Source organism: Phyllostomus discolor, chromosome 2 (assembly GCF_004126475.2).
Source record: "Phyllostomus discolor isolate MPI-MPIP mPhyDis1 chromosome 2, mPhyDis1.pri.v3, whole genome shotgun sequence".
Taxonomy (NCBI): Eukaryota; Metazoa; Chordata; class Mammalia; order Chiroptera; family Phyllostomidae; genus Phyllostomus; species Phyllostomus discolor.
This window is the reverse complement of record NC_040904.2, coordinates 209799079-209817650: the sequence shown is the minus strand read 5'-3', so window position 1 is coordinate 209817650 and position 18572 is coordinate 209799079. Positions and strand designations below refer to the sequence as shown.

At 58.1% G+C, this 18572-nt stretch overlaps 1 protein-coding gene across 2 annotated transcripts; it reads left to right on the top strand.

The window, feature by feature from the left end:
* The first annotated feature begins 1264 nt into the window (after window positions 1-1264).
* ANKRD54 (ankyrin repeat domain 54) lies at window positions 1265-12485 on the top strand. 2 transcript variants are annotated; one of them, XM_028532414.2, is made up of 8 exons: window positions 1265-1745; window positions 3423-3470; window positions 7827-7925; window positions 9923-9994; window positions 10456-10503; window positions 10578-10702; window positions 10902-11009; window positions 11406-12485. In XM_028532414.2, exons 1-8 carry the CDS (start codon window positions 1421-1423, stop codon window positions 11478-11480), a joined length of 900 nt encoding a protein of 299 aa, XP_028388215.1. In that variant the 5' UTR covers window positions 1265-1420; the 3' UTR covers window positions 11481-12485. The 2 variants fall into 2 exon arrangements, with proteins under 2 accessions (XP_028388215.1, XP_035875498.1); XM_036019605.1 differs by having other exon boundaries at window positions 1607-1745; window positions 7832-7925.
* Window positions 12486-18572: the final 6087 nt, after the last annotated feature.

Sequence of the window (18572 nt, the reverse complement as noted above, 5' to 3'; positions counted from 1 at the left end):
GTCCTGGGGCAAGAAGGTAATCAGAGGGTTATCCAGACGTCTGGTTTTGTCCAGATGCACATTCAGGCAAGTTAAAGAGTTAACTGGGTCCCTGGCTGGCGTAGCTCAGTGGATTGAGCTTGGGCTGCAAACCAAAGCATTGCAGGTTTGATTCCCAGTCAGGGCACATGCCTGGGTTGCAGGCCACGGCCCCCAGCAACCGCACATTGATGTTTCTCTCTCTCTTTCTCCCTCCCTTCCTGCTCTAAAATAAATAAATAAATAAAATCTTTAAAAAAATTTTTAAAAAAGAACAAATGGTCAATCGACTTGATCTTATGTGTCTGTGATATCAGTCTTCATTATCACAGAGCCATGTTGTGAGCCTCAAATACAATTTAAAAAAAAAAAGAGTTAACTGGAAGGTTAAAGAGTAAGTTACCAGGCTAGTTAGAACAAGAAGAGTCTTTCCTCATGTCTCAACCTCCATACTATTCATTTTAGCAACTCGAAGTGACTTCATTTTATACATTCCTTATCCTCACTCTTTCCTCGGGTACAGGGTCGTGAAGATTCTTACAGAACAGGGCGCCCAGTTGCATTGTTGCTAACCTTCACATTACCTGTCTGCGGAATACGCCGGGGTTTCCCGCTCGGACTTCTCGCGTAGGACTATGAGCATCTCCGCGGGAATGGAGTCTGGTCCTGCGTCCAGAACTTAACACAGAGAATTGCCTGGCTCAGTGACTGGCTTTCGGACTGTAGCGTCGCTCTGGTGTAACCACGTTGAGTTAAAATTTTTTGTAAATCAGTGATCAACGCCGGGGTTACCGAGAGAACCCTGAATAAAGGGATCTATCGCATTCAGAAGCTATTACTCCTCGGTTCGTGGCGACAGACAAAATGTTAGCATATTCTCATTTTCCTACTTACACTATGCAATTGTGGGAAGTATTTTTTCACGTTCATTGATTTAAAATCTATGTATGTTTATTTCTCCCTCAAGTTTGGCTTCTCGACATTCCTTTCCGATTGGCTGCATATCATCTTAATGTGATTGGATAACGCATTTGCCCGTTATCTTTCTTCTGAGCCGATATAGGAAATGGGAAAAAATATCCTAAATTCATCTGTTTTATTGGCTCCGGTGTTGGGCACTTCAAAAATATGATTGGTTCTTATGCCCGCCAGTCACTCTACCGGAAACCAATTCTAGTGCCCGAGCTCGCCGGGTTGAAGGGAGGGTCTTAGCATGGAAGAGTTTTCATTGGTTCGGAGAGCTCCAGCTCGCGACCGGAGATCAGCGCCCGCTCCGTTGCCGTGGTTGCAGGCCGTCCCTCCAGCTAGCCCGCTGACAGCGAGGCTTAGGGCGGAGGGAAGTGGGTCGGTTGGTCCGTCCGGAACGAGGCTCCAGCGGCCGGGCCGGCGCGGAACTGTTGCCATGGCAGCCGCCGCCGGGGGCGCGGACAACGAGCCGCGATCTGGACGCTCGAGCTCTGATGGAGAGTGCGCGGTGGCGCCGGAGCCGCTGACGGGCCCCGAGGGCCTCTTCTCCTTCGCAGACTTCGGGTCTGCGCTTGACTGCAGCGCGAGCCTCCCGGGACGGGGGTCCAGCGGGGCCCAGTCCCCGTTACGCTACCTCCACGTCCTGTGGCAGAAGGACTCGGAGCCCCGCGATGAGCTGCTCTGTAAGATCCCCGCCGGCCGATTGAGGCGCGCTGCCAGGCCCCACCGCCGATTCGGGCCCATGGGCAAGGAGGTGCACGGTGAGGATCGCGCGGGAGGCGGGCCCGGCCCTCCGCGGGGACCCAGGCCGCGTCTGTCTGGAGCCCTCCGACATCCGATCTAAGGGCCCAGAGTGACCCCTGAGTCTCCTTTCAGTGGTAGCAATTACTACGTATAACTAACTGCGAAGGACCATGAATGGAAAGAAAAAAAGTCTTCACACTTGGCCATTCCCGAATAGGAACTTTTCATGAGCGCAGATGTTTATTAATAGATAATAAAATGGGACACTGGGAATACTTTTACTATGGGGGGTGGGGAGCAGGCTCGAGCCTGTGGCCAAGTCCTACCGACTAGTTTCAATGCACAGAGCCGGGCTGCACTCCTCTGGCTCCTTTCCGCCTGAGGCAAGCTGTAGAACCTTTCGGCCTTAGTTTTCTCACTTGTAAAATGACTACAATACCCGGGTTACAGAGATTTTGTGAGAGTTAAGGAAGCTAGTGCATATATAATCATTAACCTGCTTCTGTTGTGCGCCAAACACTGTTGTGATCGTTTCTGATTCTCACAATAATAACTCACTGAGATGCAGGCACGGATCCCATTTTAGGGAAGGGAAACAGGCCCGGAGAAAATGCCTTGCTGGGATCACCGAGCCAGAACGCTGGCTGAGCGAGCGTTAGTGCCAGATCTGCCAAACCCAGGCTCCTGCTGTAACACGTCTACTGTCCTTGCAATCTGTGGGTGACGTGGGGAGGAACTCGGGAACAGTATACGAATGGAGACTAAATTTAGAGTCCCTTCTAGTTCTGTCTGTGCGACTCCACCCACGCCTTCGTGGTGTTACAAAGATTAAGTAAGAGTTTCAGAGTAGAGTCCTGTATAACCCGTCAAGTACTCTGCAGATGTGAGGAATCATTGTGTATCTGAGTCGCAAATTTTGACCGTTTTTCTGAGGAGGAAGGCCTGGCTTTCTATTAGCCTCTAATACAGAAGTGGTGCCATCGCAGGAGAAAATGTTTCTGCCGAGGGATTACCAAATTTAAGTCATTTGGGAGTGGCCTGTTTTGAAGGAGAATGTAAAATTATCTGTGTGACCTGTTCACAGAGAACTCCATGCAAACATCTCATCTCGTCCGGCAGTAACTCGGGGCTGTCGGGATGGAGCGCAGCCTTGTTTGCAGGTGGCAGACCCGAGGCCCAGGAGTTAGTTGTCCACTAACTTGCTCAGGCCGCCCAGCTACTACAAGTGGCAGGTTCAGGATCTGGCTCCAGTGGCCTTGGCGGATTTGCTACAGAATGGGGCTTTTGCACTAGCTGTACCACATTTCAAGGTTCTCTTTGTCCCCGGGGCCAGGGACTCTTGTATCCTGGCAACTTTCTTTCTCTTTAGATGCTACTGTGGCGGAATGGTGGGTACACTAGGAAGCCGTCCACTTTCTGCTTCACCACATCTACTGCTGCCGTTGTTTTTTAAACTGGCACTCCTGTGGCTCAGTGGGTTGAGCACCACCTTGCAAACTGAAGGGTCACAGATTTGATTCCCGGTCCGGGCATGTGCCTGGGGTGCAGGCCAGGTCCCCAGCTGGGGGTGTGCGAGAGGCATCCAATCAGTGTTTCTCTTTCTCTCTCTTACCCTCTCTCTAAACATAAGTAAATAAAATCTTAAATAAAATAGTTTTAAAAAACAAACTGGCGCTTTCTTACTCTCTTCACAGCTCTGAAGAGGCTGAGGGACTCGGCCAATGCCAATGACGTGGAAACAGGTGAGTGTGCAAAGTGGATGCGGCGCCACGGGCGGGTTAGGGGAGGGGAAATCCCCAGAACTGGAACCTGGGAAGACAGTGCATGAATTCGTTCGGTCCGACAGCTCATCCCACCGGCCGTGCGCACTGCAGGGGCATCTTGCAGAAGTTATGCCTGGCTTAGGTGCTCGCTTCCCATGCTTCCCTGTCCCCATGGATTTCCCGATGTCTTAGCATTTATCACTCTGTGGTCGGTCTCCTTGATGGTGGAGACCACATCTCCCTTTGTATATCCCTGACGCTTGTCAGATTAGGAACTTTGGGGAGTTTCTGGGCAATGGGATTGAACCGTGGATTCTAGCTGTCAGCAGAGCTGCCGTCCGCACAGGGCAGCCGCCTTCAACGGCTCACTGAGGCTTAGTGGTAATTGGGTCACTGGTTCTCAGACTTGCTCTTTGGCAGAACACCTGGAAGGCATGGGAGGGGTTCCCGCAGGACTCCACTCTGTTTTTGTTTTGTTTTGTTTTGTTATTGCTCTCCAGCACTCACTAGGTGATAGGGCAGTTTCAGTATCCAAGGGAGAAGGACAAGGTAGAGGAAAACAGTTTTAATTTTATCCACTGACTTAATTCTTTCTGTAAATTAGGGGAAAGTGGTATATTCATTCCTATGGCTACTGTAACAAACTACCACAAACACGGTGGTATAACACAACACAAATGTATTTGCAGTGCCATAGGTCAGGAGGTCAGCACAGCTCCCACCAGGCTGGGGTCAAGGTGTCTGCAGGGCCGTGTTTCTTTCCGGAGGCTCTAGGTGAGCCTCCGTTTCCCTGCCTTTATCAGCTTTGGGAGGCCACCCTTCTCCGCCTTCAGCAATAATGGACTGACTTCTCACACTGCCATTCGCTGGACCTCCTAGCAGGGAAGGGTTCTCTGATATTAGGGACTTCTGTGATTAAATTGGGCCTGAATATCCAGGATAATGTTCCTAGCTCAAGGTCCCTAACCTTAGTCACATCTGCAAAGTCCCTTTTGGGTGTGTAGGGTAAGTATCCATAAATTCCAGGGATTAGGGTGTGGCGTCTTCAGGAGCCCTTACGCTGCCTACCTCAAGGGGGCGTCATTCTGTTTTGTGGCGGGATGCGGTGGTCAACAGAAGAAACGTGAGCATAGATGGATTGAGGGGTTTGGGATAGGCGGTCCCTTGCCCGGCAGGCGTGGAGAGGAGGCCGCTCAGCTCCGGAGCTGGGGTGTTGCACTGTGGGCCGTGAAGTGGCGCCCTTTTCCCTGGCATAGCGCAGCGGGCAGGCCTGGAAACCGGAGCGCTGTTCAGCTCTTCACTTGGGTCTCTTTTCCGTGAGCGTTAATATTTTGGAATATTTGGGCAGCAACCTAGACAGCTTTTCCAGGAAAAATGATAAGCAGTCTCTTTTTATTATCTCTGGTGTGTGACCAGAGAATATTTTAACGAAACTCCCCTTCCACGGTGTTCACGTCACGGTTTTATTATCTGGAGAGAAAGGAGGTGCTTTTCCATTCAGAGCCTCTAACACACCCATCTTCAAATCAGGAGGGCCATTAGATTTACCAGGCTCTCGCGGGGCTCCGATGGCGAAACTGGCCACAGGGTCAGCCTCTTCACTCCTTTTCTTTTATGGTTGGCACTTTGTTTCTTTCGTGCACATTTATTGTTTTGTGGGGTTTTTTTGTAGAGTTAAGCAATTACAGTGGACACAGAATTTATCCCCTGCTATTGTTAAACCATAAGTGCTGTTCTATGAATTCATAATCATTGAAAATCTTTTTTTTTCCAAAGATTTTATGTATTTATTTTTAGAGAGGGAAGGGAGGGAGAAAGAGAAAGAGAGAGAGAAACATCAATGTGTGGTTACTGGGGGCTGTGGCCTGCAACCCAGGCATGTGCCCTGACTGGGAATCGAATCTGTGATGCTTTGGCTCTCAGCCCGCACTTAATCCACTGAGCTACGCCAGCCAGGGCAGAAAATCTTTTAAGTATGGAAATAATATATGCATTTAAAAGTAAATAAGTTTTACGGATAAGTAAAACATCCGTAAGGTCAGCAAGGAATTTAATCTCTGTTGATGTTTTGGTGAATATCCTTCCAGTTCTTCCTATGCAGAGAAATTTTTTTTTAAATTTTATTTATTGATGTGAGAGAGAGAAAGAAAATGTCAATGCTGTTGTTCCACTTAGTTGCGCAGTCATTGGTTGATGCTTACTTGTGCCCTGACTGGAGATCGAGCCCACGTCCTTGGCGTATCTGGACGACGCTCTAGTCATCTGAGCCGCCCGGCCAGGGCTCTGCTCGGAGGACTTTTTTCTATGGGCTTGCACATGGTGCTCGGTTCTGTCGCCCGCGTAATTTTTGAGTGTCATACCCATTTTTCATAGTCTTTGTAACTGTTTGTTTTTCAAAATGGAAGTGTTATTTTTCCCCTTTATAGAATGGATACGTGACTGTACGATTTTTCTAAAGCTTATAAAGTAAAAAGCAAAAAATCCTTTACAACTCCATTCCTCAATTACAGTCGCAATATTTAGTGGCTACGTGCGCACAGCACCTTTGAAGGGACAAAGGAAGAGCGCCGTAGTCAATTACATGTCTGCACACAGGCACTTCACTTTTTTCTTCTAAGATTTTATTTATTTATTTTTAGAGAGGGAAGGGAGGGAGAAAGAGAGAGAGAAACATCAATGTGCGGTTGCTGGGCGCCGTGGCCTGCAACCCAGGTATGTGCCCTGACTGGGAATCGAACCTGCAATACTTTGGTTCGCAGCCCGTGCTCAATCCACTGAGCTATGCCAGCCAGGGCGGCACTTCACTTGTAAGCTAACCGCCTGGGTATGGGACTGTCGCCTCAAAGGCTATGCGTGTTTTGATGGCTTCTGATGGATGTTGCTAAAATGCTTTCCACAGACTGTGACTGCACAAACCGTAGAGTAGAACCGGCTGCTGTAGCGTTCTGTGTCTCTCTGACACGGGCTCTCTTTTGGTGACCGGACTGGTGTGAACACTGGGATGCCCCACGTTCTTACTTCCGCTCCCCTCTCGTGAGCCTTCGCCCACGTTGGTTCACGCAGTCAGCTGGCCACCTTCACTGCTCAAGACGAGTAGTATCTCGGCTCGAGGTGTTAAGATAAAACAAAACCCCAATAGTACAGTTGGAGAAGAGAACAGTAAAGCAATAGCATGTCTAAGATAAACCCCCCGAAAAGCGTAGTTACGTATTCAGTCGGAGAGGTTTAGGTTCTGGAGCCAGCGAAGTGCGGGTTCACGCCCCAGCTTGACCTGCTGTCAGCCGCGCGAACTTGGCTTGGACACGTCATATGACTTCTCTGGGCTGGCGTCACGGGGTCTGTGAAATGGGCCTGACACGTTGCCAGGTGGCCGAGGGGCCTGGCAGTCAGCCACCCAACCCCTGGCGGGGGCTCAGTGTACCGCCGCAGCCACTCTAAAACGGCATCACAGCACGTCAGTGTGGGAGCAGCGGGCTGCACTCGGGCGCGGGAGAGCGAGCGGCTCACTCAGCTTGAGGAGTCAGGGAAGGTTCGTGGAGGAGGAGGTTCCCGGGCCTTGTCTGGAAGGACTCAAGTCCTTGAGAGGTTTGCTGAAGCAGACGTTCCCTGCCCTAAAATGCTGTTGGCAGCAATTTCTGCATTTTAGTTGGACGTGTCCATGCAATAGCTAATGCCTCGCATTTTATAGTGGTTCCGTGATTTTCAGAGGAGGACATTTACATCCATTATTCCCATCACAGCAGCTCTGGTCTGCGGGGCAGCAATTACTGCCATTTGCAGATGAATTGGGGCCCCAATCTGGGCCCTCTGACTCCCAGCCCAGCTCTTTCCAATGCCCCACACCATGGGCAATGTGCTCCTTCCCTTTTAGCTTAGCTTAGCCCGGGGTTTCGTGTGTGTGACTCTGGAACCTGTGCTCTGTCCACTTGAAAGGGCTGCCTCCTGGGAGCAAAGCAAGCGCCAACCAACAGCTCGGGCAGCTGTGTCCAGCTGGAGTGGATATGCATCCAAGTTTAGGTGGTGGCCTGGGCCAAGTCCATGATGGGGATCTCTGTGACTCTGGACATCCTGACTCTGAGGGCCAGGATCCTTCTATCACTGGACAAGGAGTCTGAGCACCCAGAATCCGTGGCTGTAGCTGTGCCCTCAGGAAAACAAGCCCCTTGACATGGCAGTGCCCATGGGGCAAGCATCCGGGAGGGACTAGCTGTCCCGTGCATTGGCAGTGCCTTGCCCGGCAGGGCCCCCGAGCACCCCTCTGATCCGCTGGGGACGGCGGCTCAGCTAACACTGTCACTCTGTCCCTGCTGCTTCCCTCTGCCTTGGTGGCGTCAGTGCAGCAGCTGCTGGAAGACGGCGCGGATCCCTGTGCAGCAGATGACAAGGGCCGCACGGCTCTGCACTTTGCCTCCTGCAACGGCAACGACCAGATTGGTGAGTCTTGCGGCCAAGGGGCAGGGCAGGGCTGGGGAAGAGCTGCTGCCTGCACAGCCCGGGCGGTGCCCCTCCGCTCACTCCCCGAGCCTGTGGACCCGGCACTGCCAGACGGGGGAAGGGAACCCTAGGGGAAAAACACCATCGCCTGGAGGCAGGGGCTGGTCCCTCCAGACACGCAGCCACCTTTACTCAGTGCCAAGGCTGCAGCCGGACAGCCCTTGTTTTCAGGGGTCTCTTTGGGGTGTGGTATAACTTACAAACAGTGACCTTTCTGTGCGCCGCACTGTCGTAACCACGCCCCAGATCAAGACACCGAGTGTTTCCCCGGACCCCCGACCCCGCCCAGCTCCGCCCAGCCCTCACGCTGCTGCGGACCCGCTCGCCCTTGCCCTGGTTCCGCCTGTGTTTGCGTCTCACGCGAGCGGAGGCGCACGCGTAGAGTTCGCACTCCTTTGTACCTCGGCTTCTTTCATTCAAACTTACACCCTGAGATTCGTTTCTGAAGGCTGCGTGTCCTGTCTCCTTGCTGGGTAGTATTTCGCTGTGTGCCGTGTGACAGCTCACCCTTCCCACCAAGGATGGGCGTCCGTGTAGTTTCCAGGTTTGGGCTACGAATGAATGCAATGGCTGTGAACGTTCTTTCGAGTGTGGCTGGGTGGATGTAAGCGCTTCCCTGCGTTAGATGTAAACCCGGGGACGGAACGGTGGGGTCACCGGGTGCACGTGTACTCAGCTCTAGTAGGTGCTACCGAACCTCCCCCGGGTGGTTGGACCAACGTGCACTCCCTCCCAGCGTGGTAGGAGAGTTCCAGGTATTTGCACACCCTCGGTATCGCACTTGGTATTGTCTCTCTTTAATGTTAGCCATTTTGGGGTGGCGGTATCTCACTGTGGTTTCGTTTGCATTTCTCTGACAGCCAACGTTGTGGAGCAGATCTTTCTATTTGTTGGCCATTTTATATCCTCTTTTGTGGGGTATCTGTTTAAGTATTTTGTCCATATTTTATTTTTTAAATATTTTATTTTATTTATTTATTTTTAGAGAGGGCGAAAGGAGGGAGAAAGAGAGGGAGAGAGACATCAATATGTGGTTGTCTCTTGTGCACCCCCTGCTGGGGACCTGCAACCCAGGCATATGCCCTGTCTGGGAATCGAACTAGCAACCCCTTGGTTTGCAGGCCGGCGCTCAGTCCACTGAGCCACAGCAGCCAGGGCTGTCCATTTTTTAAACATGTGCCTATCTTTTATTGATTATTCTGGTTACAAATCATTTAGTAAATATAAATGACTTACCTTCCTGAGCTTGCCTTTTTATTCTCTGAATGAGCTTGCCTTTTGATGAATACACGTTCTTTTAAATTTTAATGAACTTTTCAGTCTTTTTTATGGTGAGTATTTTTGTGACCTATTTAAGAAATCTTTGCCTCTCCCGAGATCATGAAGATAGTGTGCCGTTTTCCTCTACAAGCCTGACCGAGCTCTCGTGCTAGGTCCGTAGGCCTCTAGAATTAGTTTCTGCGTGTGGTGAGACACTCGGCCTGGCCCTCGCTGCGAGTCAGCCTGCCCGCACGGGTAATTGAGGAGCCCTGGCGATGCCACAGCCCCCCCTTGAGGTGGCCCGCAGCACCGTGTCTGTCCGATTCCCACTGTGGCGCTCGGCTGTGAACGGGGCGGGGTGTGCTCCTGAGGCCCCTCCCGGGCAGCCACTGCTGTTGGAAGAGCTTTCTTTGACCCTTAAAATCTCAGCCCCATAACACCTGCATCGGCCAGGAGGGCCTCATGGAATCTTCGCTTCCTGGCCCTCAGGGTCCTGCACATGAACTCCACGAGGGAGGGAGGGAGTGAGGGAGGCAGGGAGGGAAATGACATGGGGAACCTTGCAGAGTCTCTATGTCTGCACTGTGAGTGGGCCTCTTTAGCCGGGTGAGGGGTGGGGGTGAGGGTCCCGGCCTCAGAAGCCTCCGACAGCTCCTCTTGGGTTTTCCCATCTCCAGTGCAGCTGCTGCTGGACCACGGCGCCGACCCCAACCAGCGAGACGGGCTGGGGAACACGCCGCTGCACCTGGGTGAGTGCCCGGAAAGCCGCCAGGACACCGCTGTCTGCGGCACCGATGGGCTCCTCTGGTGACGGGCGGGGGGGGGGGGGGGGGTCCTGCAGGCTCCCAGCAGGATATCCTGTCATCTAGAGAGAGCCCCACCCCCAGTCTGTGCGCCATGGGCTTCCCTGTCCGTCACTGGTTGGCCGTGCCCTGAGCAGAACTGGCCTAGTGACATAATTGACAGCAGCAGCTCTGCCAGGGCGGGGAAGCCTGCAGCTGGTCCTGCCCTGTGGCTGACTCAGCCGGGACTCAGCTTCCCCAGGGGTACAGGGAGGGGGCTGGACTTCACCCCTGAGTCCCACCGAGCTGCTGCCTTGCCCACGCCTTCTCAGGAGCACACTCAGAGACACGGTGCCACCTCCCCCTCAGCGGGCAGCCGGGGCCAAGCCCTGGTGGCCCTGCTCTCTCACGTCCCTGTTCCTCCCCAGCGGCCTGCACCAACCACGTCCCCGTCATCACCACGCTGCTGCGAGGAGGTATGTGCCGCCTTCCCCTCCGCCCTCCTCTCTCACCCGCGGCCCCAGCACGCTCACGTCTGCCGCTCCCACAGGGGCCCGTGTAGACGCCCTGGACCGGGCTGGCCGCACGCCCCTGCACCTGGCCAAGTCGAAGCTGAACATCCTGCAGGAAGGCCACTCCCAGTGCCTGGAGGCCGTGCGGCTGGAGGTGAAGCAGGTGAGTGAGTGCCCCTCTCCTGCCAGCCCGTGGGCAGGTGCCACCCTCACCACAGACACCCCGCCTCCAGTGTCGGCGGTGCTGCCAGCCACTTTGCTCTACCCGGGTTGGCCCCCACTCCACTGTGCCTCTGCCCAGCAGCGGCAGGCCTCCCCGCGCCTCCTGGCGGGGACCCCGGCCCAGCCCGCTCTCCTTCCAGATCATCCAGATGCTGCGGGAGTACCTGGAGCGCCTGGGGCGGCACGAGCAGCGGGAGCGGCTGGACGACCTGTGCACCCGCCTCCAGATGACGAGCACCAGGGAGCAGGTGAGCTGCGGCTGCGGGGCCGGGCCCAGGGTCTGGCAGGCGCCGCAGGGCCACCCCACCCCCCTGCTCTGAGGCCGCCAGACCCTCCTTGTAGAGGGAGGCCCTGTCCTTCTACAAACCGTGCTGTGTGCTTGCAGCCCCCTGTGGGCCCCCACGCCTCTGCTCACTGCCTGGGAAGCTGCCGGTGGCCCTTCTCGCCGGGGCGCTCTGAGACCGCCTGCTGCCCAGGGTTAGCCCTCGGCCAGCTGTTCCGTAGTCACAGTGAAGCCAGCACCTGCCGTCCGAGAGGAGACAATGCCTGCCCTCTGGGCCTGTGCTATCAGGAGGGGGACAGGGGGCCCGGGCACCTAGGCCTGTCCTGACACCCAGTGACAGAGCCTCACTTTTTTCCCGCAGGTGGATGAGGTGACAGACCTCCTGGCCAGCTTCACCTCCCTCAGCTTGCAGATGCAGGACATGGAGAGGAGGTAGCAGCAGGGGCTCCCTGCCTCCCCGGCCTGCCCCTGCCCGCCCCGCCCACCTGCTCTCTGGTTACCAAGACGCCTGAGGCCTGGGACTTCGGGGCGGCACTCGCTGGGAGGCCTTGGCCTCACCCCCAGACGCTGTGGGCCGGGGATGCTCTCTCACCGACCTCAGAGCCTCTTCCGGTCACCATCCTTCTCGTGTCGTGGGCCAGGACCATGCCCCCCGGCTTCTCCCTCTGACCCCTGCAGCACGGCGGCCACGCCTCCCCCCGGTGACGTGTGCCATCCTCGCAGGGCCTGCTCGTCTCGTGGTCTCCCTGGCACCCTCAGCAGGCTCGGGACCCCTCTCGGGGGCCCCCTCCCGGGCGTGGGCTTGTCGCAGCCAGCAGGCGCCCCCGGGCCTGGGCGCCTCGCACCAGCACTTCGAGCCAGACTTGGCTGCTGCCTCCCCGGGAGGCACCGCAGCGGGTTTCTCTGGTGGGAAGGGGCGGCTGGTGCAGCCTGGACCTTAGGAATACACGGTCAGGGGGACCCTGCACAGCCCGAAGCAGAAGACCCCCAACTCTTCCCCCTCCCAGTCACTGAAGCGCCAGGAGGGCACAGCGATCCTGCAGCCTAGCGTAGTGGGGTGAACGGTGCGCCCCAAGACAGCCACGTGCTAATCCCAGAATCCATGAACGTGACCTCGTGTGGCACAAAGGGACCTTGCGCGCATGTCAGGAGGATCTTTGGACAAGGCAGTTACCCCGGATTATCCCGTGGGCGATGAGATCCCAGAGACCCTTCCGGGAGGGAAGCCACAGTGACAGAGCAGGGAGTGGGGGCTGAGGAAGGGTCGCCGGCTGAGGAGTGCAGGCGACCCCGGGACCTGGAAAAGGGCGGGACACGGTTCTCCCTCAGAGCTTCCCGGCGGAGCCAGCCCCGCCGACACCGGATTAGCCCAGTCAGACCGATGTTAGAGGTCTGACCGTCCGAACTGTAAGAATAAATTTGTGTTGTTTTAAGCCACTAAGTCTGTGGCCGTTTGTTGCAGCAGCAACAGGAAACTAAAGTAATAGGAAAGGCCCACAGCTCCCTGGGAAGGAGGCAGCCACTCCCAGCCCCGCAGGAGCTGACGCTTCCTAGGTTGTGGGCCACTGGCTCAGGCGACCACCCCCTACCACCCCCACCCCCAAAGCAGGGGTCTGCCCCAGGGGCCAGAGGGAAGGCGGTGTCGGCCCAGCCCTCTCCAAGGAATGGCTGACTCAGAGTGAAGACAGGCTTGTTCTAGGCCATTGGTCATGTCCACTCGTGCTCTGCCCCACTTCCTCTCCACCCGTCGGAGGAGGGAGCCTACTCCCCAAACCCCCGCTGGGTCAGATCTGAGTTAAACGCATGCAGCCCCTAGCTGCTCCCTAGACCCTGGAGACCAAGGGCAGCTCTGTGGGTGTGAGACGCCGCCCTGGTGCCTCGGGGACCCTGAGAGAGGGGAAGCCCAGCGCTCCCCAGGTGGGCGGGCTGAGGAAGGGAAAGCGTGGCCGTGGCCCCAAGGGGGGGAGAGCGAAGGGCAGAGGAAGGGCAATAAGCTGTTTCCATGGAACCCCAGCAGCCCGCTGCTCTGAGTGAGGTGGCTGCCCGCCTGCTGTGGGGGAGCGGGGAGGAGCCAGCAGGGGAGGGGCAGCGGGTGGGAGGCTTTTACCAACTCCCTCCAGGTGAGCCTGCCAGCTCAGGTCTGGGGGCCTCGGCGGAGCTCCCCTTCCTATAAGTGGTTCAAGGAACAGGCCCTCGGTCCTGAACCCTGACACCATGCAGGGTTTCCCGTGGAGAGTGCGCATGTGTAATCGGGTACCAGGGCCCATAGCTGGCACTCTCAGCAGGGTGCGCACTCAGGAAGGGTCAGGAACGCTTGCTGTAGACCTTTGGGAGCAGACAGGTGAGGGACCTGCCAAGGACATCCCAGGGGACGGCCTGGGCCCTCCTGGGACTTGTCCCCCAGGGCGGGCTGCTCTGTCCTGGCAGAGCTGAGACTGTGGAGCTGCCCGGCGAGGACCGTGTGTGTGTTCCCGGGACAGCCTGACAGGGAGACTCCCTGCTGACTCCCCAGTCCTCGGCCCGGACCAGCCCGCCCCCCGGAAACCAGCACCCTCCATCCTGGTGGCGCCCCACCCATGTTTGGCCCTGTAGCCACGTGATCGTGAGAACCGGCCACCGGGGCACGTGTAGGGCTCCCTGTCAACTCCCTCCGTGGCCATGCGGACCGTGAGCAAGGGGCCGGGCAGATGAAGCCCTGGCAGCCTCGTCAAACACTTCCCAAACTGTGACACAGCCAGTCCCATCGCCTCGCCCCGTTTCCAGCCAGGGTTTTCCCCGCAACCCCAAATCTGTGAAGAGCTGCCCAGTTCGTGTCAGCCCCAGACACTGGAGTGAGTCAGAAACCCCGCAAGTCAGCCCTGAGCCGGCTGGGCTGGGCAGGGGGCACGGGGCGGGGGGCCTCCGCAGAGGTTGCCTGTACCCCACGTTGCACTACTGAGTTGTGGGGGACGCAGGGAGGGGGTGGGGGCAGGGAGAAGACGTCCATCTTTGTCAGTTTCACCTCCTGGGAGGGTCCTCTGCTTCCTGCCTCACACGTGTTCCTGTTAGAGACGCAGAGCCCTTGCCGCGCACTTGGCCCTGTCCCGGGTGGGGACACAGCAGTGAACAGAAGGATGGGACCGCCTCCTGGCGTGGCCCACGGCGGGCGAATGTGGGAAGTGCTTGGAGAAGAATATTCGCAGGTTCTCACGACTGTGATAGCTGAGAAAATGCAGGTTCGCCAGGGCCACTCGACTGACCGGGCAGCGAGGCTGGGACGTGGATCCCGCGCCCTTCCCCTCCCCCGCCAGCTGCTGCAGTTCCCACCAGGCCTGACGCGAGAGCCGTCTCAGAAGCAGTGCCCTGAAACGAAGGGCAGCGGCATGTGCTGAGCCCCCGCTGTGCGCTGGCTGGCCCTTCTTCCTACAAGCCCTTTGACTCAGCGTTTGCCACAGAATGTGAGGCAGCCAGCATCTCGGCTCCCAGTGTTTCACAGACACGGAAAATGAGGCTCAGCAAAAGAATGTAGCTTGCCTGAGATCAGAGAGCTGGTGTCTAGAGTGACCTCTGCCGGGGTTTCCAAAGTGCCCACGTCTCCAGTGCCCCGGGCCCCAGGGTGGGAATCCACCGGCCTCACTGCGTGAGCCTCTGCCTCCGTGGCCGCCTCAGGCACAGGAGGGTGCGGCCCTTTCCTCACTCGGTGCAGGATGCAGCGCGCTCCGTGGACAAGGCAGGTGCCCGGCCCCCCGGGGAGAAGAGAAAGGACAGCATGAGGCGACGGGGCTGAGCTGAGCCTGGAGGGGTCCCGGCTGATCTTTGCTGTCTGCCACCACCGTCACAGGCCTCCCGAGGTGGTCTCCGAGCCGGCTGTGGGACCTGGAGAGGGACTGGCTGGCCAGGGAGGGCAGCGGGACCCGGCTACAGGGGTCTGGAAGTCTGAAGGTGGCGGATACCGGCTGAGGCAGGCAGTCACCTCTGTCTGGAGGCCAGATGCGGCCTCACCGGAGCAAGCACCACACCCTCTGGGGGAAAGCCCCCGTCCCCACTGGGGCTGCCTGCTCCCCAGGCTGCTTCGGGTGCTGAGCCCAAGCCAGGGCAAGGAGGTCAGGCAGCTGGACGGGGCTTGGGCAATCCCAGCAAAGACCCTGCCCCCCCTCCCCACCAGCTGTGGGGCCCAAAGAGCATTTCAGCCCGAACGCCCTGCTACTGGCTCGCCAGCTGACGCCAAGGCCTCAGTGCCTGCAGGGACACGTGGTTGGTCATCCGGCTTTCTAGGTGAGGAAACAGGCTCAGGGAAGCAAAAGACCAGGGACCAGAGTGTCCTCTTGTTCCTGGGACCGGCCCACGCCAGCTGGGAGACTCTCTTGCTTTGGGAGCCTCGAGGGCGCCACCTACTGTGGAAGCACTTGCCAGTCAGCGCAGCCCCGGGGGCAGAGGTGGGTGAGCCACGCCTCCTTCCCTGGAGCCCAGGATCTGCCCAGGGGAGCCCTGGAAATGTCACATACGGCTGGCAGCCTGCCTCCACAGGGACCCGGCCCAGGCAGAGAGCCCCCGGGTCTGCGGCCCACCGGAGCCCAGAAAGGTCAGGGCTAGAAAGTGCAGCAGCCGGAGTCCACCCGACAGTGTGCCTCCAAGTCCACTCCTTGACCCCTGCACTGTGCCGCCTCTGAGTGGACCTGGAGGGTCCACCGGTGCCCAGCCCAGCGCCCTCCCTGGCACCACCGCCATCCACAACACCCGCAGGCCCTCCAGGCTGGCACCGTGCCCCTCAACCCCTCCGCACCCTCCCTCCTGCTCCCGCCTCGCCCCTGTGCTGAGACTGGGCCTCGGGAACACCGTGGCACCCGGCACATGCCTCGATAAGTCAGTCTTGTCCTCGCACCAGTAACAGCTCCAGCCAGCAGCACAGCCTGGCCCGCTGGCCTCAGGCCATCTTGGGCCCGGCGGGCAGCCTGCAAATGAGCCGTGCGTCGGGGCTGAGGCACTGATGTTCATTAACAGGGAACCGTGGGTCCTTAATTGGTATTGACGCTCCCAGGTGCACACCCGGGCACTGATAGATGTTGCCGTGCCCGCCAGCCTGCGGCAGGGCGGGCGCTGACGAACACGGCCACGCCGGCCCCCTCGCCTCGCTCGCCCTCCCCAGGACTGAGTCGGAGCCCTGACTACGGTTGCTACACGGGGCGGAGGAATCACCTCTGCACATCCCAGCTCCTCCCTCCCCCGGAACCAGCTCCTCCCCGCCTCTCTTCTTGCCCCAACCCCACGGGATTGGAAGCAGACAAACCCGAACTAAAGATCGCAGCCCCGGTTCCGGCCGGCCCTGGGATCTCGGGCGTGCTCCTCCATCTCTCTGAGCCTCAGTGCTTTCATCTTCCGACCCTCAAGCAGATGAGACACCTGTTCCGGGCCCAGCCCAGGGCCTACGAGGTAGCAGGTGTCTGGGGCGCCAGAGCCCTGCGGACCCCTTCACCATATGCCACAGGCCCCTCAGCCTCAGCATGGTCCAACCGAGCTCCCCTCAAACCTGACCCCCCTCGTCCCCACGGCCACCCCCATCAGCCCATGGTGGGAGTCTGGGGTGTCATTGGGGACACCTCTCTCTTCCCTGCCCGTGTTCAATCACCACGTCCTGACTGGGTGACTGTACCTCCCAAGTGCTGCCCATCTGTCTCGCCACATCTGCCCACCCGCTGCCTGCGCCTGCTAGCGTCCTCTCGGGGTTCCCACAGCAGCCTCTTAGCAGCGCCCTCCCGCACCCCCTCTGCAGGAGAGCCTGCCTTGCGCCAGGAAGAGTTCCCTGTAGAGTAAATCTCATCAGGTTGTTCTTGTATTTACAGCCTTTCAGTGACTCACCGTTGTCCTCTGGACAAAGTACGGTCTCAGCGTCAGGGAAGAATGCACAGGCCCTCGGGCCCCGCGCCGCCGAGCCCACGCAGTCAGCCTCGAACACACTCTTCCGTCTCCCTGCCGCCCACCCTGATGAACTCCTGCATCAGGGCCTGGGGCGAGCTCCAGCCCTTGGGGAGGTCTTCGCTGCCTCTCCCCAGGCTGGCTCAGGGCCCTCCGCTGGGCTCCCACAACCCCCCGGGCCTCTGTCTTTCTTTTCTGCAGGAGAACCTTGGACCCACTACGTGCTCAGACGCCAGTGCTGCAGGCCCATCCCTGAGAGGTTTGCACAAACAAGGAGGGAGGGTGACAGGGAGGCAGAAGTCAACTCTCCCTCCAACTAACGGGGCTCCTTCCCCGGCCTCGCAGGGGGCTGTGTGCAGCCAGGTGGCGTCTCCTGGGCCTTGGGGGCAGCAAACGGTGCTCATTCGGGGTGGCCTTTACTCGGCCCCCAATGCCCCCTTGCCTGCCTCCGGTCCTGCAGGACTCGCAGCTCTCTCCGAACCGAAGTACCGTGAGTTCTCGCTGAGTGTCATCCACAGGTGCTGTGACTTGAAGCGAAACGACAGGCCATGAAATCAGTTTGGTTACAGGCTGACACACAAACTGGAGTTGCGATCCCACGGCACCTCCTCACCAACGTCCTAGTGACACGACATCGAACGGAAGACATTATTCGAGAACCTGCTGTACGGAGACCATCTGCTCTCCCAAGCGTTTCATTAGCTCCCGAGGCAGACCCGGGCATCTCTGGGGCTGAGCGGAACCCGGCAGCCGGCCCTCAATCTTCCTGCCCAACCCCCAGGAAAAGTCATTTCCCAGCCCCAGGCCAAGCCCTCGGAGCCGCTCGCTGCCAGCCCGCCAGTCCCACCCAGCCCCAGGGCGCTGCAACCCCAGGGCCCTGGCGACCTCCTGGCGCCCACCCTTCCGGCCTCCCTGGGCCCCACCTGCTTCAGTGACCTGGGCCGCTTCTTGCTCCTACTTGTGCCCCGCCCTGGCTGCTCTACCTTGCAGACTCCCTACCTTTTCCCAGGAGAACGGGTTTGAATCGTTTCCTTCTCTGGGACTCAGGAAGGCAGGAGTGCCTGCCTCTGTGCCCCTTCAGAACTGCGCGTGTTCTGTTACGGCCCATCCCACGGTGCCGTCCGTTCGTTCGGTGTCCAGCCCTCCAGCCGGGCTGAGAGCCGCTGGGAGGGGGAGGCCCGGTCGGACCCACGTGGACTCTGTCTCCCCTGGTCGGCCTTGCCTAGGGCAGGCGCTCAGATGTTCGGGGCATAAGGAAAGAAGGCGGGACAGGTAATGTCCTTCCTTCCCTGGCACCTCTGTCCTCATGTACCAAGTATCTGTGCGTCTACTCTGGGCCAGGCAGCACTGCCCCCCTTCAACCAGGGCCTCTGGCTTCTTTATCTGTCTCCGATGGCCCAGCCGGCCCTGCTAGCAGAGGAGGAGGCCTCCACGTCTGGGGCTGGACAGCTGTCTGCTGGCTGAGCAGGGCCCCTCCCTGGGGGCCCAGGGTTCCGTGCAGGCTCAGACTCTGCCTGCCCTACATGGAGGCCGTCCCCAGCAGGTCCCCTGTCCGTGCCTACAGAGGTGACTGTGGAGGAGCAGCAGCGACCCAGCTGGGAGATTGCGTTCCCTTCTGTCACTCTGTCACACGCCA

Excerpts from the sequence above, each read along its gene's own strand:
- ANKRD54 (XM_028532414.2), top strand. The coding sequence starts at position 1,421 with ATGGCAGCCGCCGCCGGGGGCGCGGACAACGAGCCGCGATCTGGACGC. Across the intron at positions 7,926-9,922 it reads CAACGGCAACGACCAGATTG|TGCAGCTGCTGCTGGACCAC; the intron begins GTGAGTCTTGCG and ends TCCCATCTCCAG. Across the intron at positions 9,995-10,455 it reads GAACACGCCGCTGCACCTGG|CGGCCTGCACCAACCACGTC; the intron begins GTGAGTGCCCGG and ends GTTCCTCCCCAG.